General features: G+C 46.5%; 1 protein-coding gene across 1 annotated transcript in view; it reads right to left on the bottom strand.

Moving 5' to 3' along the window:
- TRAPPC9 (trafficking protein particle complex subunit 9) overlaps positions 1–22,383 on the bottom strand; it is a 542,263-nt gene that overhangs the window by 376,312 nt on the left and 143,568 nt on the right. Inside the window, exon 18 of the mRNA XM_055314325.1 lies at positions 19,088–19,240. Within this exon, the coding sequence (XP_055170300.1) occupies positions 19,088–19,240 (153 nt within the window). The remainder of the gene's footprint in view (positions 1–19,087; positions 19,241–22,383) is intronic.

Raw genomic sequence — 22,383 nt, forward strand, 5'->3', positions numbered from 1 at the left:
CTGTATCTTCCTTCTCCAGCTTCAGATCCCATGGGCAACCAAAGGTCATGAGACATCCTCTGTGAAGGATCAGATGGAAAATATCTGAGGCTTTTTTGAGCTCGAGGTCTCTGCCCTGGGCACCAGCAGCTGCTGCCATCCATAAACACATGGAGAGGACTGCATGCTAGTGGCACCAAGACATGCAGCAGGCCAAAGCCTGCTGGCTGGACCACAGAGGGTGACCCCCTATCTGCACCTATAAGCCCTCCCTGGAAAGCACCTGTCGTTCCCCTGCCTGTTGTTCCTGTGAACTCATTGACAAGACCCCCTCCCTCCAGGCTCACTCCTGTCACCTTCTCCACAGTGGTACCTTAACCCTAAGGTTGATGGGGGGAACCACACACTGTGCCACGCAGGCTGTCTTCAGACACATGACCACATACCGCTGAGCAATCTCCCATATCCCCAGTCTTCCCTCTCCTCAGGAGTCACTACCACCCGCTCCTCTGCCCTCTCCCCCCTGAGAAGCCAACCCCAAGGGGAACAGAGAAGCACCTCAAGGAAAAGGAGGACCAGCCCATCTCCCACCTGTGTCCAGGACCACATTTGTGCTCCCTGTGAATGCCCTCCCCGGGACGGTCTGCAGCTCTGCTCCTCCTCCAGTACCAGAGCTCGTTCTTTTAACATCCTTACTGAGATGGAATTTAATAACCTGCAGGAGTTTAAAGTGTACAACTGGGGGAGGTGACACTCTTAAAACAACCAGTGTGACTGAGACAACAAACATACCCATCAGCTGCAAGCTTCCCCATGCATCCTGTGCCCCACCCCTCCGACCCCCGCCCCACTGCCGTCTTCCCAAGCCTCCTCCCAGCCCCTGGTGAGCACTGCTGTCACCATGGAGGAGTTTGCATTTTCCAGAAGTTAATTCAGATGGAATCGTACACATGATACACCCTTTTCTGTCAGGTTTCTATCACTCGGCAAACTTATCTTGGACTGATCCCAACATTCTACGCATATCCACAATCGAAAAGAATTCTATGGAATGGCTCTAGCAACTTGTTTATCCATTCACCTATTCATGAAATTCAGTTACTTCGAAGGTTACTTCGAAGGTTACTTCGAGTTTCTGATTCTGACAAATAAAGCTGCTTTGAACACTTGCGTACAAGTCACTGAACGGACATACGCTTTCATTTCTCGTGGTTAAACATCCAGGAGTAAATGGCTGGGTCATTTGGTAAGCGCATATTTAATTTTCGAAGAAAGTTGTTAATGAGCTATTAACATTTGCAAATAACCAGAGGCCTCAAAAGAATGAGGAAGAAGAGACTCAAAAAAGCATGGGAAATTTGAGAAAGAAGATGGCATGACCTCAGAAAACAGATATAGGCCTGCATAAATGTTCATTAAGGAGCACCTCTGAAAGTCAGGCACCACAGACAACCAAGGGACCAGGGTGTGGTTCACCATGCAGCACACAAGGCACACTCCATACGAGAGAGTCTGTCTGTTCCTCCAGGGGCAGGTGTGAAATCCACGCATAGCAAGGCCTCCTCACGACACCTGAGGTACAATGTGCCTCAAGAGCCAATTTTCAGTAAGGTCCTACCTTGGAGCCTGCTGATGACAATCCCCTTTGTTGGAAAGGGATAACACTTGAATCCCTGGCCACAGAGGAGACCAACTAAGGTGGACTTTAAAACCCCGGACTAGTTCCGTTGCCATCAGGACATTACTGACTTTGTCCTCTAAGACAGTTAGTGGGTGAGACTGAAGCAGGGGACACTCAGCCCAAGATAAGGACACCCATGGCTGCTGGAGGCAGGGCCCGGACACGTGTCCTCAAGCACAGCTTTCTCTACTCTGGACATCTTCAAGAGAAGCGAACACCTTCCAGCTGTCAGCTGCCTCCATACTCTGCTGACAAAGACAGGCAGCTCCCCCATCAGCACACATGGATCCTGGTATGGACAACAGTGCCCTACACTGACCTCTCTCCCAGACCAGAAGCACCTTGGAGACAGAAACTGTGCATCTTTGTCTGTACTTGAAGCATCTGTCACAGCACCTAGCAGACGGCTGTGGCATCATCCACGGCCCCCAGATTCCCCTGGCTGGGGCCTTCTCCCTGTGCATGCAGAGGAAGGTAATCCCAAAGGACCATGAGACAGGAGGACCTGGATTCGAATTGCAGGGTATTCCCTGTTTGTCCAGAAGCAGATTGCTGAAAGGGGCTTAGACTCCTAGAATTAAAGCCTTGGCTCTGCCCATCTTGGCCTCCAGCCTGGGGCCAGACCTCTAGAATCACAGCTCAACAGCACTGATAACCAAGTGCTCTTCTGAGGTTTCACTCTGGGCATTACAGCTTTTACATCTTGTTTACACATCTTATTCTATTTCTATGTTAAGACAAACACAAATAAACAAACATCATTTCTCTAAAGAAAGCCACAGAAATAGCTCAATTAGCATATGTTATTTCAGGATCAAAAACCTGGGAAGGAAAACCAGAGTACTGCCAGTCTGAGATTGGAAGTAGAATGCCTTTTCACAAGATGATAAAAGGATAGCAGTGGTGTCCCAAGGCAAATAATGGCATGTGCTTGTTCTCCTTAGAAACAAGAAATTCAAAGTACAATCTGAATGTTATATGTGCTCTTCGCAGCAGTCTTCAAGCACTGAACATCCCTGCAAAACAGGGAACGTCCTTACTTCTTCATTAGCCAAATCACAGAAACTACAATTCTGACAGTTTCCAGTTGAAACATTAATGTACAAAGTTATCAAGAGAAAAAGTAGACCCCAGCATCCCACAAAACCTTTCTGTCTCAACAAATTAGTATTAATACCTATGGGCAAAGTCTCTCAAGGACTAACTTTGTGTGTGCATCTCAAACACTCACTGTTCAAAAATATAAGTTGCCAGAAATTGCTTTGCTCTTTCTGCCACAAGGTTTTCACCCACCCCACCCTTTTTTACCCACTTCAGTCCTGCCCTTTCTATAAACCTTACCCGCATCAGCACTTTCAAAGAATAGCCTTCCCTGACCCCTTAAACTGTGTTCTTCCCAATGATATGGCCATAACATCACCACATTTCCTACTCAGCATTTAGCAAAGTTGCAATTTTTCATTTATTTGTAAAATTGCTGGTTTCTCTCACTAGACTTGTGCTAACAGACATTAGATAATGAGACTTTGAATTCAAAGTAATTAAAATCAAATAAAACTTCAGATCTTCAGGTGTGTCATCCACATCACAAAAGATCAGAACCACATAAGGTTCGTGGCTCCCCTATGGGGCAGCTCAGAACGGGACACTGTCCCGTCATAGAGTTCTGTTGGACAGCTCCTTGAGGGTAGGGACTGGATCTCATTTCACTCCTCAGGGCAATCCCCAGAGCAATATAGTACATGGGATAAAATGCATACCCCACAAACACTTGTAAGGGGAAAACATGTACTCTAACTGCTTACTGTACTCAACTATACAGTGCTTTACAAAAACCAAGGAAAAGATTGTGGGAGTCCCATTACTTCATTAGAATGGAATATTAGTAGTTATTTCCATATTTAAAACTATGACATACTTCAAATATTCTATAATATCCACTCCTTATTCAATATTTGAGTATCTAATGTGTATCACAACACTACACACAAAAATCAGCTCATGCGGCACCTGGATGGCTCAGTCAGTTAAGTGTCCGATTCTTGGTTTCGGCTCAGGTAATGATCACAGGGTCATGAGATTGAGCCCCGCGTCTGGCTCTGATTGGTGTGGAGTTTGCTTGAGATTTTCTCTCTCTCACGCTCTTCCCACCCCTCCTCCTCCTCCTCATGCCCATTCTCTAAAATGAATAAAATCTTTAAAATAATTATCTCAAAAACTAGGCTAAAAGAGGTTAACAAAAATGGCCTTACTGCTGAATTCCAAACATTTAAAGAATTAATGCCAATTCTTCTCAAACTCTCCCAAAAACCTGAGGAGAATACTGCAAACTCATTTTCCTAGGCCAGTATGATTATCTAGATGCCAAAGTCAGACCAAGACCACCAGAAAACTACAGATCAATATCCCTGCTGCATACAGATGGAAAAATCATCAATAAAACATCAGTAAACTTCATTCAATGACACATTAAGAGGATTAAACACCATGATTCAGTGAGGGCCATCCCTGGGACACAAAGGCAGCTCAACACACATGAGTCAATGAGGGTGATATGCCACAATAACAGAATGAAGGGTAACATTTATAACATCTCCACAAATGCAGAAAAAGCATTTGCCAAATTCAAAATCTTTTCATGATAAAAACCCTCAAACTGGGTGTTGAAAGAATGTTTGTCAATATAACAAAGGCATATATGATAAACCCACTGTTCTCATACTCGACGATGAGACACTGAAAGGCTTCTCCTCTGAGACAAGGCACAGGACAAAGGTGCCCACTCTCACACTCTTACTCAGTACAGTATTAGAAGAGAAGTCCTGGCCAGATGGATCAGGCAAGATGAATAAAAGGCATCTGAATCAGAAAGGAGGAAGTAAATTGGGTTTATCTGCAAATGATCTAATCTTCTAGAAAATCCTCAAAACTCAACAACAACAAAAGTTAGGTCTAAACAAATTCAGTAAACTTGCAAGATAGTATATTAGTATACAGAAGCCAGTTGGTTTTCTAGGCAGTAACACCAGAAAAATAAAGAAAATCCCATTCATAATAGCAGCAAAAACAGTAAAAAGCCTAGAAATAAATTTAACCAAGAAAGTGAAAGATCTAAACACTGAAAACTGTTAAGACTTTGATGAAAGAAATTGACGACATATATAAATGGAGATATCCTCTGTTCATGGATTGGAAGAATAGTGTCAAAAATGTCCATTCTACCCTAAACCATCTACAGATTCAATGCAATCCCTATCAAAACTCCAAGGCATTTTTCACAGAAAAAGAAAAAGCAATCCTAAAATTTATATGTAGCCACAGATGACCAAGTAGCCAAAGCAATCCTGAGGGGAAATAAAAAAAAAAAAAAGAAAAAACTTGGAGGTATCACACCTCCTGATTTCAAACTATACTACAAAGCTTTAGTAATCAAAACAGTATGGCGCTGTCAAAAAAAAAAAAAAGACACACATACTAACAGAACAGAGAGCCCAGAAATAAACTCCCACATACACTGTCAACTAATATTTGATAAGAGAGCCAAGAATACTCAAAAAGGAAGAATAGACTCATAAATAAGTGGTATTGGAGAAAGTGGATAACCACGAGCAGAAAAATAAAACTGGAGCCTTATCTGACACCATTCAGAAAAAATAACTCAAAATAGCTTAAGACTTACACATAGGAATTTTAACATTGAAAATCCTAGAAGAAAACATAGGGTGAAACCACCTTAGCATTGGTCTTGGCAGCATTTTTTTCATAGGACACCAAAAGCACAAGCAACCAAAACAAAAATGAGCGAATTAGGCTGCCACACAGCCAGAGAAACAGCCAGCAAAGTGAAAAGAAAACCTACAGAATGGAAGAAAATTTCTGCTAATCATCTATTTGGTAATATATGAAGAACCCATGCAACCCAATAACAACCCAACAATCTAAAAATTAGAATACCTGAGTACTTTTCCAAGAAAGACCTCCAGATAGTAACAGGTATGTGAAAAGATGCTCTACATCACTCATCATCAGGGAAATGCAAATCAAACCACAATGAGCTATTGCCTCACACCAGTTATGGCAGTCATCAAAAAAAAAAAAATAGGTATGGGGAAGCACCTGGGTGGTTCAGGGGTTGAGCATCTGCCTTTGGCTCAGGTCATTATCCCAGAGTCCCAAGATCAAGTCCCATTCCAGGCTCCTTGCATGGAGTCTGCTTCTCCCTCTGCCTGTGTCTCTGTCTCTCGCTCTCATGAATAAATAAATAAAATCTTTAAAAAAAAAAAAAACAAAAAAAGAGATATGGGTTGGTGAGTATGTGAAGAAATCCCTGTGCACTGATGATGGTAACATTAAATGGTGCAGCTACCATGGAAAATAGTACGGAGACCCCCTCAAAACTTTAGAACTACATTATGATCCAGCAACCCCACTTCCAAATATACATATATCCTAAGGAAATAAAAGTAAGACCTCAAGGAGCTATCTGACTCCCATACTTATTGCAATATTAGAGCTGAGATACAAAAACCACCTAAATACCCATCTACACAGTAATAGGGTAAAGAAGATGTGGCATTTATACAATCCAACATTATTACATAAGAAAGAAGGAAATCTTGCCTTTTGCAACATTATGGATGGACCTTGAAAGCATTATGCTAAGTGAAATAAGTCCAAGAAAGAAATACTGTAGATCACTTATATGTGGAATCTAAAAGAGCCAAATTCACAGAAATGAGAGAATGATGGTTGTTACCAGGGGCTGAGAGGTAGGGAAATGGAGAAATGTTGGTTAAAGGGTACAAACTTTCAATTAGAAGATGAATACACTTGGGGCACCTGGGTAGCTCTGTGGTTGAGCCTCTGCCTTTAGCTCAGGGTATGATCCTGGGGTCCGGGGATCGAGTCCCACATTGGGCTCCCAGCATGGAGCCTGCTTCTCCCTCTGCCTGTGTCTCTCATGAATAACTAAAATCTTTTTAAAAAATGATGATGAATACTTTCTGGGGATCTAGTGCACAGCACTATAATTATATTTATTACATTACAATATAACAATATAATATTTACTGTGGTATATTACATAAAGTTGCTACAAAAGATCTTAACTGTTCTCACCACATAGGAATGCAAACTGGTGTAGCTGCTCTGAAAAACAGTATGGAGGTTCCTCAAAAAGTTAAAAATAGAACAACCCTATGACCCAGCAACTGCAGTCCTAAGTATTTACCCAAAGAATATAAAAATACTGATTTGAAGGGATATGTGCACTCCAATATTCATAGCATTATCAACAATAGCCAAATTATGGAAAGAGCCTAAGTATCCATCAACTGATGAATGCATCAAGAAGATGTGGTATATGTACAATGGAGTATTAACCCTCAAAAAGAATGAAATCTTGCCAGTTGCAACAACATGCATGGAACTAGAGGGTACTATTATAAGTGAAATCAATCAGAGGAAAACAAATATCATATGACTTCACTCGTATGTGGAATTTAAGAAATAAATGAGCAAATGGAGTGGGGAGGGGAAGAAACAGAAAAACCAAGAAACAGACTCTTAATACAAAACAAATGCACCGGGCAGCCTGGGTGGTTCTGCGGTTTAGCACCTGCCTTCAGCCCAGGGCATGATCCTGGAGTCCCGGGATCGAGTCCCACATCGGGTTCCCTGCATGGAGCCTGCTTCTCCCTCTGCCTGTCTCTCTCCCTCTCTATATATCTCTCTCATGAATAAATAAATCTTTTAAAAAAATGAACCAAATATCTGTGCCAGAAAAATTACAGCGATTCATAATAGCCAAAAGCTGGGAACAACTCAAACATCAATCACGATTATGATAAGCTAACCCAGTGGAATACCATCCAGCAATAAAAAGGAACAAATGCAACATGCAACAACATGCACGAATCTCAGACATAATGTTGAGTAGGAAAAAAAAAAAAAAAACACTGATTCTGAACTTCTGACCTCCAGAACTTGAATGTGTCGTTTAAAGCCAAAAAAAAAAGATACACAAGAGTGTATGCTGTATTTCTTCCATCTGAGTCAAAAACAGACAAAACCAATCTATGGTGACAGAAGTCATAGTTACAGTCATCTCTGTTCCTGGTCATCATCAGTGACGAAACTCCAGGAAACCAGAGGAGGTGCAAGTTATCCCATATAGTTCTAGGTGCTGGTTGCAAGGAGGAAGGAGTATGAAAATATAGATTCATCCAAGGGTGCCTGAGTGGCTCAGTCGCTTAAGGGTCTGACTCCTGGCTTCAGCTCAGGTCATGATCTCAGGGTCGTGAGACTGAACACCAAGTAGGGCTCTGTGCTCAGCATGGAGTCTGCCTGAGATTCTCTCTTCCTCTGCTCACCCCATCCCCACTCTCTAATAAAATCTTTTAAAAAATAAAAATTCATCCAGCTGTATATGTAACATCTGTGCTCATTATTGCATATATTTCTGTAAAAAGATTCAAATACCTTTATAACAAAAATAAAGTATCTGGGAATAAGTCTAGTAAAATACTTTAAGACCTTTATAGAGAAAATTAAAGTGTTACTGAAAGACATTTGAGAGGGCAGACAATATTGAGAGACATGAAGACTCCCATAAAAATGTCAATTTTTCCCCCAGTTGATGTATAGGTCAACACAGTCCCTTCAGCGTTCTAACAAACTACTTTAAGGAATCTGACAAACTGATTCTAAAATATATATGGAAGATCAAAGGACAGAAAATATCTAAAAACCTCAACACTAAGCCAGAGAGGAGACTTACCCTAGCAGGGAGTGGAAAATGAGCAGCAGCTGCATCTGCCTGAAGTCGCCAAGAATCTGAAATAGCCGGACCGAGATAAGCACTGGGTTTTCCAACAAGAGGGAAAACAGTCCCTATCAGTGGTTCCACAACTTGGCTGCACACAAGAATCATCAGGAACACTTTACAAACCCAGGGCCCCAGGTCGCCTCCATGCCCATCAAATCACCATGTCCAGGGGAGTCAGGGAACCGAAACAATGTTTTAAAGATTCCCTGCCATGATTCCAAAACGCAGGCACGTCTGAAGGCCACTGGTCTGCACCCAAACAGTAAGCCTAAGAGAGCACGGCAAATCAGAGAGACACAAGCAATTTCGTGTTTCTGAAATACGAGCTCAAGGAGCAGAGAAGGGGCTAGGATGAGAGTAAAGAGGCCACAATGGCCGGACCACATAAGCCACACTGGGAGCTTCATCCATAGTCCATGCCAAAACCCTGGGAAGTCGTCTAACAGGACAACACAGCCAGGTTCTGCTTTGGGAAGGACCAGGTTGACGAGGAAGACAGAGAGAAGGGAGCACAGTGAGCAGCTGGGAGACCAACCAGAATCTCAAAACGGTCAAAGGGGTTAGAGAGAAGGGCTGGTAAGACTTAAAAGACAAACCTAACAAGACTTGGTGCAATCAACAGCCAGAGCTCACAGTAAACCAACCTGCAGTGATCCAGAAGAATCATCCCTTTCTCTTTGAAAAAGGAAAATCTTCTGAATTCCCTCTACTGAACACCTTCCTATTTGCTTGCCAGTGAATCTCCACCAGGTGGGCCGGAAAAGCAGTAATGAGAGGAAGGAGCTCAGGGATCTGAAGGCTTCAGCTCCAGGGGCCAGCAAAGGATCACCTGTTGGCTGAGGAAAGACAGCCCCTGGGTTTTCATTCTATCCTGGTGGTTCAGGAAGTTGTCTTCCCACATGAATTTATATCCGAGAACAGTCAACCTTCCCACCTGCAGGGTTAACGTGGCCCGAGGATACAGGCACCTCCGCAGGTGATTAGGGGTCTGGGACATAAACTTGACTTCGAGGTGCTGTGAAGCTTTTTTCTCACCCATAGATGTGCTCCTGAGAGCTCCAGGGATGAGGGATGCCGTGCAAGCTGACCTTTCCTGAGGCTGAGCCACAGGGCGGAGAAGTTACAGTTTGAGAGTCAGGAGGCTGGTGGGCAATACGGGCTGAACACAACAGACGGGCCGTCCAGCGCATTGGTAACCTTGCCCTTCGGAAAGGAAGCCAATAACCCACTGGACACAAAACAAAAGCAGTGTGTGATCTGACAAATGACTACAGGTCTGCATTACAACACAGGAGGTAGATTTCTGAGCTCAGCTGGGAGATGTACAGAACTGAAACTTTGCTTCCATCCTTAAGGAAAAAGCTGGATAAACTGAAAACCAACTTTTCCCAAACTGATCAGAGAAATAAAGTCACAGGGAAAACTAATCCTAAATCTGTTGATGGGGAGCTACAGGGCCCCCAGCATTTGCCCACAAGGGACACCTGAAAAACCAGTAACAAAGTTCAGCTAGAAATGATTCAGCTAGTAATGAATTACTAAAGGCCTTGTATGGGCTCCAAGAGTGTAAAGCTCCTGGGGGCTGCCGTAGGGTCCTGAAACGGTATCTCCTTGGAGCTGGCTGTGAGGGGAATGCCAGCCACTGCACTAGTCCCAGCCTCTCCCTGTGAGATCAAAGCCCTAACCTGCAAGGGGAGGAGCACCAAAGGCTTTGCACAAGGGCACTGATGGAAACCCACCACAGCTGGGGATGGGGAGCAGCCACCAAAAAAACCTCCACCCAGATTCACCTGTCCGCGTGAATGAAGAGCTTCCCAGGACATGTGGTCAGATACACGGGCCAAGAGCACAGAGATGTCTGGCCTAGGGGGATGATTACTGAAGCCATGTGAACAGATGAGAGACTCTTAAGAGAGAGGGAACTCAGAGAGTAGAAGAGGGTCTTGGGTGGAGCTCTAAGGAATTCCTGGTGCAATGGTGAAGAGGATTATGGGGACTCAGCAGAGGAAATGGAGAGCTCCAGGCACAGAGCTACAGGAGCTGGCATTAAAGACACAAAGGACACTGGCCCTGCCTTAAGACGCACATGGCGAGCAAGACCAAACATGCAGACACAGTTGCAGCAGCTAGAGACCAATGCCAGGAGAGGGATGCCACAGAGTTGCGGGTGTCACCTGATGGGACAGTGGCACCACCTCAGGGGCAACCAACAGGAGGTGCCTTAACAACATGCCCCGAACATGCTGAGCGTTCAATAAATGTCCCTTCCCATCCCTGATACTCTCCAGCCTCAGAAACAGACGATTCAGTAAAATCCTTGGCCACCTTCATAAAATCACGTCTGTAAAAGCCTCGGGCATCCAATTCTGAACAGGTCCACCTTCCCATAGGCAAAGCTTATCTTAAGCATAATAAGCATGAGGTATTTCAGGCAAGAAAAACTGCATTTTTTCCAAAGAGAACAGAATAAATTCTGATAGGAGCTCACCAAACTACGTGGCCAGCTCCTAAACTCTATGCCACAAACACATGGAATCTTTCAGGGAAAGGGATGCCCACAGGCCTTCCTCCCCAACCAATCAGGCTCTCTCCTGCTTAAGACCCATCATTCTCACCCCTAATCTATGACACTTGTCACCTACCACACCCAGGTGAATCCACCCACTCACCTTCTCAAAACAATCTCCATCATATCGACCTTCTGAAAAGCTCTCCGTGGCTCTCCAGGACCTTCCAATAAAGGCTACGGTTCTTCCCGAGTTTCAGGCTTCCCACAGCCTGCCTGCCCCACCATCCTACCCAGAGCCTCTCTCTCCACCCAGACCTCTATCCCATTGCCTCCATCCCTACCCTCTGGTGTTGAGCTCACCCTTCAGTGAGGCACCATTCAAGGGCCCTGCATCCAGAAATCAAAGTGTGATCATCCCGACCCAGACAGCTCTCCCTTTCCTGACCTCTGGGTCAGGAACACTCAATGTGGCTTCACGACATGCCTGTTATCCCTCATTCAATAAATATTTGCTTGGCATCTCCTCTGAGCCAGCCCTGTGCTGGGGGCAGGAACAGTATGGGAGAAACTAACAGTATTCAAAGATGCCAAAGTAACATGCACACCAGGAGAGGCCTTCAAAGAGGAAGTGACGAAAGCTGGGGCTAGCAGACGAAGGCTGATGGTCATTGCAGGTGGAAGAAAAGGCAGCAACTCAACACAGTATTTCAGAACAGCCAAAGTATGAAGTGCAAGGAAAGTGGCAGAAATGAGGCCAGGAAGGCAGAGGGGAGGGTGAGACCAGATTATATAGGGCCTTATATACCAAAGTCAGAAGCACATTTGTTTTCAAGAAAAAGCAAAAACATAACAGAGGATGGATTCAAGAAGGCAAGGCCAGTGGCAGGGAGATTAGTAGGTTCTTACAAAGGTTCCCGGGGAAAAGGGGAGGGATGCAGGGGTGTTTCTTGGAGACAGAGTAGACAGGACTTGCTGGGGAGCTGATGGAGCATTAGCAGTGCAGGGGCACAGTCCACTTCTGGGTGCAGTGACAGCTTTCATCCACAGAGGAAGCAAAGCAAGAGGAGCAGGTCTGCAGTGAGCTGCAGCCTATCAGAGTTTACATGGATTGCACATGAGCGGCTTTGGGGACTGCCAGGTGACAATGTCAGGAAGCCAGCTAAAAATAAAGCTGTGGAATTCAGGAGCAGAAATAAAGATTTCAGAGTCTCAGCACAGCACTGGAATTGTAGGTTTGGGGAGCTCTTATAATCATTTAGGACAATATGACATAAAAGCAGGGCAAAGGACCAACTGTTAGGAAAGTCATTAGTTGGAATATAGACAAAAAGAACTAATATGGACAAGTCTGAAGGGAGGAGGGGGCACCCAGACATCATGGCAGCTGATGAGTGGGGCCTGACCCAAAGAGGGACCCGGCCTCAGTAGCCAAAGGAGGACAAAGACCAGGGAGGGAAGGAAAAAGCAGCAAGGATACAGAAATCCATGGGTGTGAGGAGGGTTTGTTTTGTGTCACCTAGATTGTAAGATAAAGATCGTGCATATTTCCTGAAGGACTGGACAAAACTGTTCAGATCTCAGTGCACAGAGGAATCCCCAGGGGACTTTGTCAGAAACACAGAGCCCAGCCCAGCGCTCTTGGAGACGGATTTAGAAGGGCTGGCAGGCCAAGGACTCTGCATGTTATCAAGCGGCCTCTGGTGCATGTTGTCCACACACTGTGACTTAAAAAAACCAGTGCTCCAGTTTAAAGGTCTAAAGAGAAAGGATCCTAGGGTAGCCCTGGTGGCACAGTGGTTTAGCGCCGCCTGCAGCCCAGGGCGTGATCCTGGAGACCCTGGATCGAGTCCCACGTCAGGCTCTCTGCATGGAGCCTGCTTCTCCCTCTGCCTGTGTCTCTGCCTCTCTCTCTGCCTCTCTCTCTGTCTCTATGAATAAATACATAAAATCTTTAAAAAAAATAAATAAAGAGAAAGGATCCTGAACACACGTCAAGGAATTTCCTTGGATTAGAGGAGAGACCTCTTCCTCCCAGATTAAACAGATGGAAGTACAAACCTACTCCAGACACGAGAAGGAAGCTGAGACCGCCTCTACCCAGTGGCCTTTGTGAAAAGTGGTGCACGAGGTGAGAGGAGGATGGGGAGGATGGTCCGCAGGCAGCAGGCAACAAGGCACATGCTCATCAGAAATCTCTGAATGAATGTGGCGGTGGGGGCGCTCCATGATGCAGAGAAGCACCCTCTCTCCACAGCATCAAAGTTCAGGAGACTGAATGAATTCTGTTCAGCAATGTCCGCTGGTTCCTTCTCAAAATGCAAAAGCAGTGGATAAAGGACAGGATCTTGCATCACCCTCTCCCACCCTCCACCCAGCCACGGGTAAGATGCTTCCCACGTACTAGTATCACAGACCCATTATAAAAATTTCCAAGTCTCCATTTGTCCACAGAACTACATTCCGTTCTCTACAACCACCACAAACACGTGCCTGGAAATATCATCCTGTTTGTTCCCCCCAGGAGGAACACGGTGTTTGTCTCTTACTCTGTTATGTGGATGCTCATGGTCCTGGTCCACTCATCTATCAGGAACCACAAAATGATGGTATTCTGATTCTATCATCCCTCTTCTACTGTTAGCTAGAGCACGTGGGTAAAAAGAAACTCCTGTCATCAACTATTGGGTCATCCACTGGTCCACGTGCATAGAAAAGCAGAATGAATACTCATTACTTATCACGTTCAAAATAATGAACTGGTTCCCAGTCATTTGCAAAGGTGGAAGATTCTTTCTAGCAGCACGAAGAATGCAGAATTAAAACAGCTGTCACCCTTAGTGATCCTCAAACTGTCAGAGGCAGTGCCTTTGGGTCGGGTCCTCCTGACACAACGTCAGTTCACACTGACAGCGTCTTTGCTATAGGTCTCATGCCATGCTTCAAGATCGTCTTACTACACTTCCTACTCCAGACCAGGAACAGGCCACTTCTCCAAGGAGCCCGGGCTTCTCTGAGTCGGGAAGAGTGCTTCCAGACCATGATGTGGAGATTCAGAAAGCTCCTTGCTCTGAGGCTGGTCAGTTTCCAGGCCTTGGCAGTATACAGGGCAAGCAGATTTATTTTAAAATACCTTGTAATTTCACTTTTTAAAAAGATTTTACTTATTTATTTGAAAGAACAAGCCCGAGCAAGGAGAGGAGTGGGGAAACAGGGAGAAGCAGACTTCCTGCTGAGCAGGGAGCCTGACATGGGGCTCTCAATCCACAGCCCTGAGATCATCACCTGAGCCAAAGGCAGATACTTAACTGAAACCCAGGTGCCCCATAATTTCATTTTTTAATTAATTTTTTTTTTTTTTTTTTTTTTTTTTTAGACAGAGAAAGAGGTCATGCAAGTAGAGGGAGGGGCAGAGGGAGAGAACATCCAGCAGGCTCCCTGCTGAGCACAGAGCCCAACACAGGGCTTGACCCCAGGATCCTGAGCCAAAAATCAAGATTTGGCTACTCAACTGATTGAGCCACCCAGGTGCCCCAATACCTCATAATTTCATGCTGTTATTTTTATTCAAGTTTTATTCAATGTTTTTACTTAATTTCTATTCTCTTACATCTGTTACCTCTTTTCTTCTATACAAGAATCCTAGTTCAAGACCAGATGCTAGAATCAGAGGGCCACAAAATTAATTACTCACTTTATTCCACATCAATACAGTCCAAATACCAATACCCTTATTATCTCTTAAAGAATTACTAAAAGCAGTAAAACCACTTTTGCAGACAGTGGCATCATTATGATGGAGGAGTAAGAGTTTTCTATGGCCTTCCCCCAAAAGCACGCTGATTTAGACAATCACCCACAAATGAGAGAGCCTCTGTGGAAGTCCAGGAGTCCAGTGGAGAAGTGCTGACACACCAGAAGCAATAAAATCCACAACAGATCACACTGAGGAGGGCGGTGTTACCCCTCTCACTCTGCGACACAGCTCAATGCCGAGAGCAGCTGGGTCCTCAGCCCAGGGACACGGAGAGCATGTGAGCCCTCCCCTTACCTCCTGCGCTGTGCGGGGTGGCTGCTAAGGAAGGCCGTTGCTCCTGTGCCCCATCCAGAACACTGAGGTCCCAAAAATATCCTTCGAGTCTTTTTATTAAATCCAGGACAGGATTAGGATTGCACATAGCATTTTATTGTTGGATTTCTCTTCAATCTCCTTTCAACAACCATCCTCCCACCTGTTGTTACAAAATGGGAATCGTTTTATAAAATCATCTACTTCCCAGAGTCTAAATCAAGGAGCTAGTCCAGGCTTACAGGCAGCACCTGATATCGCTTGATAAATATTAACTCTCCTCTATGTACCTACAGCCCACACAACTCCAGTGTCCTGGTTTGCATGATAGCTATATTTATTGCTCTAAATTCTTAAAATGGCATCTAATTTCAGTACACATAGTTAATCTGAGTCCACACTGGAAAAGCAAATTGGGTCCATAGGTGCTCCTCGGCTGACGGTTTCTGAAAGTGTTGGACTGAGAGCCACACAAGGGTCACCTCCCAGTTCCCAGAGGCCACAGTAGTCCCTGGCACACAGTATGGTATCAGCTTGAAGTGTGCGACACAATGACTTGACACGCCCCTGGCCACCGGGGTCAGTGCACTCCCAATCCCCTTGCCCACTTCACCCAGCCCCCCAGGCACCCCCCCCCCCGCCACCTCTGCTCTGGCAACCGCCAGGGTGCTCTCTGTGTTTGAGAGTCTGGGGGAGTCTTTTGTCTTTTCTCTTTTTTGTTTGTTTGTTTTGTTTCTTAAGTTATTGAATCCTTGGCCAAAACTACACATACGACGATCACCCGCTTACCCAACCCCGTAAGGTCCTTCGTGGGCCTTGGTGCCCATATAAAACTCTATAAAACTCTCCCTGGTTGCGGACATTAAGATTCTCAGTTTGCTGCGGAAAGTACCAGCCAGAGCTTCTATTCACAAATCATCAGTAAAGGGGGCATCCAGTTAGTAATAACCATGTCCTATTTCACATGTGTGCTGTGGCTAACTGATGGGAAAACAGGCCAGCCTTCCATTTACAAAAGCACTCACTGATCATAATCCTAGCTCCCTTTGACCTGGCTTTATTTTAAAGGAGAGGAGAAGATATTCCCAGAATACAAATCTCAGACTACAATTTTACTTTCAGCTTGGAAAGGCAGAGGCAATGCTCCAGAGCTCTGTAACAAAAGGCAGAAACACCGTAATATAGCAAACCCTGTCTTGCCTGAGCACATAAACTCACAGCCACCAAAACGAAGACAGGTACGGTTTCCCCTGGAGGCCTCCTGTGGTGTCTCTCGGGGAGGGCGTGCCACCTTTGGCAGGTGGCCAGGTCAGTGTCCTGTCCTTCACTCTCACAGCCAGATAGCTCGGCTGGAAGTCTCCCTGCCCCGACAAGCCCCTGGGACAATATCTAATCAAGCACTCCCTGGACAGGTGTCAGGCACCATTTATTTTACCAAACTCCCTTCCTGGGAAAAAGAAAAGTCAGAACCTCTTTCTGTAACCCCCTGTCTACTTGCAGAAAAATGTAGTCTGGTGATATCAAGCAGTTTACAAACAGAAAAAAAAAAATCCAGCTTATCTGATATTCTTTAAGTCTTGATACAATGTTAAATCCACTTGACATTTTCACAGTTTCTGATGTGTCCAACAGTAAATCTGCTTTTCTACCTTTGTTAATAATATACAAAAAAATGTTAATCAAATATTAGTATTATACGAGGAAGCTCATTATGGCTAAACAGCAGAGAGCACAGGAATGTAAATTTCATGAACAGTGTTATGGACTGAATGTTTAGGTCCCCCCTCCAAGTTCTGATGTTGAAGCCCTAACGCCCAGGGTGACACTGCCACAAGGTGGAGCCCTGAGAGGCAATGACATTGAGGAGTGGAGCCCCCATACTAAGAGAAGGAGGGGGGAGAGGTGCTCCCACTCATCCAGACCACAAACATACCATAGCTCTTTCTCCGTTGTGGCCCAGATAGTGTGAATACAGCCTGAATAGGACAGATGGGGTCTCATCTAGAGGATGGAGACAGAGGGACAGGGAAAACCGACACAATACTTCCAGAGAACAAGTGCAGTTAATAATGCAGGTGCTATGACAAGAATGATGAGGGATGGGGCTCTGGTCCAGCTGACGTGGTCAGGGTGGCCTCTCCACAAGGGAGGCTCCTCAACTGTGATCTGAACGTCAGGGGTGGGTCTGCAGATGGTGGGGGAAAGCAATTTGGGTAAGAGCAGTGCCAGGACAAAGGATTAAGCAGGACATCCGGGCACGCTCCTGGGATGAGGTGGCCGATGTGGCCAGAGATCCCTCAGAGGGACGAGACGGAGGAAGAGAGTTCCCCGTCACGGGAACATGAAACTGTAACTAACCTTTGTTTCCTGAGTTCAATGGAACAGCAGCCTTCCTAAACACCCAGGCGCAACTGAGACTGGCTAGGAACAGAGTCCCAGAGACAGCCAGACAGACAGACATCTAGTCCCTGGAGGTAAAACCCACTTCATAACTGACAGGCCTCTGGGCCTGTGTACCAGCTGATTCCTTACAAGGCCCAGGGGACCCAGGCTTCCTCGTTGAGGAAACTTCCTGGTTCAGGCCCAAGCCCGACATCAACTCGGGAGCCCCTACAGGACCCTGCCAGATAAAGGGAGCTGCATCTCATCGGGTCCCTGAGTCTCAGGGCACTCTAATTCCGTATTTATTTTTCCGGCTGACCCTCTGAGCCACAGAAGGGTTACAAGGACGGATTCCGGAGCCAAGCTGCCTGGATTCGTGACCCAGTTCTGCCACTTTCTAGCTGTGTGCCCTCTGGAAAATTAGTCAACCTTCCTGGGCCTTAATGCCCTCATTTGTAAAATGGAGACATTAAGAGCACCTATTTCATAGGGTTGCTGCAAGGATTCAGTGAGTTGATTTATGTAAACCTCTTAAATATTAGCTGCCATCATCATTTTCCTCCAGGAGACAGACCATTCCTTGTTACTCATTCTGTTGTCCAAGAGGCTAGTCCAGTGCTTGTTTTGTAAGAAGAGACAGCTAAATGTCATGTAATGGTACAGATGAGTGATGGGGAGATAGAACCTAACTGACATTCGTTGAACCCTCACCATGCTGCAGGTGGAGTAGAGTACAAATCCTCCCAACAACCCTAAAGATGGCGATGATCATTTCATAAACTAGCAAACTAAGAGAAGCCAAAGTTGCTCACCCGAAGTTACACAGCAAGTTCTACTGACAAAATCTGCTGTCTCAAACCACTGAATGGTTGTGGCCCCCAAAATTCCTGTGTTGAAACCCTAACCCCAGATGTGATTGTATTTGGAGACAGGGCCTCCTGTCTCCAAAGGTGAGAAGGCCATAAAGGTTAAGTGAGGTCATAAGGGTGGAGCCCTAATCTGACAGGACTGCTATCCTCATAAGAACTGGAGGGGACACATGTGAGCACCCTGATCTCAGACCTCCAGCCTTCAGAACCACAGGAATTCAGTTTCTGACGTGTGGACACACCGTCTGTGGCATCTTGTTATGGCAGCCTGAGCTAACTAATACACCCCACGATGCCTCCAAATGGAAGTATGAATGCACACATCCATTCGTAGTCTGACACAATTAACCTAGTAAATCTTACTCCTAATTAGCTGGCCCTAACGCTACAAGTATAAATGCCCATTTTTCTCCAGGCGCCACCTCCTTAGAGAAACCACCAAACTCTGAAGGAGAATTTTATCATCACAGCTAATTAGATCACAGCAGTGATACTTGAAAAAAATACAGTAATTCCACCCTTTCAGGATGCCCTCCTGGCAAATGAGCATAAAATAGTAAAGACTGTGAATTAAGAAATGATTTGACTAGGAAGTACTTCTTTATTTTCAGATCTGTACAGGAACTCTGTAGGCAAACTAAGTGCCCAGGAGACGTCTCAAGCAGCTTGAGCCAATATGAACGGCAAGTAAGTTACGACAAGCGAGCAGCAGGCACAGAGGAGCTGCAACCTGCTAGTTAAGACCAGGGGGTGAGTGGGGGTCACAGGGGCTTACCGTCACTGAGGTCTTGGAGGAGATTCTCCTGGCATGAGAAATCCAGCTTCACCTTGATGTTGACCACGAAAGTGGCCACCTTCCCTGGTTGCAGAGGAAACTGGGCAAGGGTTTCTTCCAGGTTCCAACTCAAGAAGTCACCATACAGTTTTTCTACAACGACAATGACAGTTGTGATCAGGAGGGCGGAACTGAGGCAGTATGTGACTTACTGAGCCCCCCTGAAAATTCTGATGCAGCCTCAAAAGCAAAAGAAGAAGCAAACCATTTAAAATGTGATTGATCCAAGTACCAAGAAAATTCCAGACTCATGGGTGCTGTAATGCAGTCACCCGTCCCGTCCCCATGAGCGAGGCACAAGGGCAGAGCACCAAGCTCGGGGCCAGCTCATCCTTGCTCCTTCTGTGAGGCTTCCTCTCACCGACAGAATCAATGCACCCTTTGCTCTTATAAACGGAATTGGAGCTAAACTGAATTTCCCCACCACAAGGACCATCTAGGTTATATCACCTTAAGGAGAAGCAGATCCATGCTGAATGGGAGCAGCACAGTCAGTAGGAGAGACCCTCCTCAGGAAACAAGAACTCAAAATCAGAAACAGGGGACTGGGTGCCGAGCCTCGAACAGCGCCTGCGGAGGGGGCCTCCACACCCTCCTGCAAATCCACCTCCGCCTTTGAAATATCCTGCACGTCAGAGTCGGACGGCCTTGGGTCTGATGCCTTTTCCTAAGTGGAGCAGATGGAGGGTAATGGTCCTTCACGCCAAGGTATCTCTGTGTGGAAATGGGGTGACAACTCCCACATCACAGGGCTGCTTTATAGATGAAGCAAAGCAGTGTCTGTGAAGCACTGGAAAAACTAAAGGCGCTAATGCACTGGGAGCAGGGGGAGGCAGACAGGAAGGAGGCAGGGCGGGGAGGCCCCACTTGTGCCATTTGGAAGCAGCTGGGTCACCTTCATGGCTGTAGGCCTAAAAACAAGGCCCAATATCAGGTGCTGTCTCGGCCTGTGGTGGAGCCAGGAGGGCCTGCACTGGCCTCCACACAAGGCCGGCCCCCAGCCTGCATCCATGAATGCCCCCAACCCCAGGGCTTCTCCCAGGAGCAGTTCCTGCTTACCCCTGAATGGCGGGTTTCAGCTCCCTGCCAGCCCATGGACCTCTTCAAACAAGCCAACGACATCCTCACCAGAGCCAGGGGCACCCACCCCCTTGGGACTACAGAACCTGCCTCCCACAGCCCCTGGCTTCACTCTGTTCCTAAACGTGACCTCCACGTGGCCCTGTGTGCACACAGTGGCCTCCTCCCTGGGGCTGTATGTGTCGCAAGTAAACCGCTATTATCACTGTCAGGGGCCAAGGACCATGTGTTTGGCCATCTGCTTAACGTGAAGGCGAGACCCTCTGCTCACCAACCAGGTGATAGGAGATCATTAAAACAGGCCCCTCCTTCCACCGAGAAGGCCCTGCTGTGGTTCTCAGCTCAGGGCCCAGTTCCCTGGCTCTGCTACTACCCCTCCTCCTACAGGCCCTTCAGGCCCCGAGGTGGGAGCAACTTGCTGCTGCTCCCACCCCTGGGTTACCTTACCTCTCTATGAATCAATTCTCAGGGCTAAATGTCCTGTCAGAATAAGGCAGCAAGGCTTTAAGAGATTAAGTCACTTGTCCCTAGTCAAAAATCAGAGCATCACACGGTCCCAGGGCCATTCTACTCATTCACTTCCCACAGGGAGGTTGCTCGAGGCACAATCAAATGTAAAGTCCTACTCTCAGGACCTAGAAGTCACCCACATAAGAATTCAATGGGAGACGGAATGCTTGCTTGACCAAAGCCCATGTTGTGAACACAATCCACATGGTGCACTTGGTCAAGGCACGGGCCCTCCAGAGCTGGCCACGCTCCAGCCAAGCAAGGCACACCTACCAGACCACACTTACTCTCGGTAGCCTCGGAGAGGCATGCTAACAAGCAGGAGCAGATGGGGTAGTGTCCACACAAGGTGCTCAGAAGCCATGTCACATCCATCTGTTGACGCAGGTCCTCACTGCAGACCTCAAATATACTAGACTCTTTCCACACACGGGTTATCTTGCTCCGACCACCTCCTCCCCCCCACCGCCCCCAAAGCCAGCCAAGTAGTGGCCATCATCCCCACAGGAAACCAAGAAGGTAAACATACTCAAAGAAGGTCATTCAGCTAGGAAGCACAAGACTTGGCTTACGATGGGTGCCCAATAAGTGCCAGGGGCACGGCAGCAGCGCCAATCCCACTCGCTCATTCAGAGGCTCTGTAAATGCAGTTACCTCATTAATTCAGAATGACCTCAGGAAAGACAGGCAGTTGGGAAAAGGATGGCAATCACAAGTCGTGCTGGCTCCTGGGGCTTAAGACTCATGACCACACGGGGCAGGGTCACGATAGGCAGGGACAGTCGTGGATGCGCTGGCAGCCACAGATGCAACACCCCAGAGAGAATCCTGCTCAGAGACGGCTGGGAAGGTGGGGAGAAATCAGGCAGGTTAAAAAGACGGAGGGGGAGGGGCACATGTGGGGCTCAGTCAGTTAAGCGCCTGATTCTTGGTTTCAGCTCAGGTCATGATGATCTCAGGGTTGTGGGATCCAGACCTGCCTCAGATGTGGAGCCTGCCTGTCGCCTGTCCCTCTCCCTCTGCCCCTCCCCCTCTGAGTGTGCACACACTCTTATGCACGTGATCTCTCTCTCATAATTAATTAGTAAAATTTTTTTTAAAAAAGAAAAAAATTTTTAAAATGCAGTTGGCCCTGGGCCTGTCCTGTACATGCTGGTACAGCCGCTGCATGTGCATGATGCCCACACTGGCCCTGCCTTCACCTTCCTGCAGTCACCTGCACAGACTCTACATGTTTGCTGAGTTTTCTTCTACCTGTGAGCATGGGCAGCAGCCTCCTCTAGAAAACACTGATTCAGCTTTATAAGGTGACCTGACTCCTGGCCTCAAGGGCAGCCCTGGAAGTCACACTGCCCACTGGCTGTGCCTCTGGGTGTGCCAAAGCCCAATTCCAGAATGATAGTTAGTGCCTTTGCTCCCAAACCCATGAAAGGACCAAAATCCTCTCAATGACCCAGTAACTCACATTCTATAAATATGTGTTAACCCGATTACTGTATTATCTCTATTTTCCAATCCAGTAAATTATTTTGGAATGGAAGGGGATATGAAATGCCAGGACAGAGCATCATTTGGGCCCTCCCTGCTGGAAGGCCAGGTCCAGGGGGACTGAAGTGCATGCTAACTTCTGTAAATGGCCTAGCCAT

This window comes from Nyctereutes procyonoides, unplaced genomic scaffold (genome assembly GCF_905146905.1).
Source record: "Nyctereutes procyonoides isolate TBG_1078 unplaced genomic scaffold, NYPRO_anot_genome, whole genome shotgun sequence".
NCBI lineage: Eukaryota > Metazoa > Chordata > Mammalia > Carnivora > Canidae > Nyctereutes > Nyctereutes procyonoides.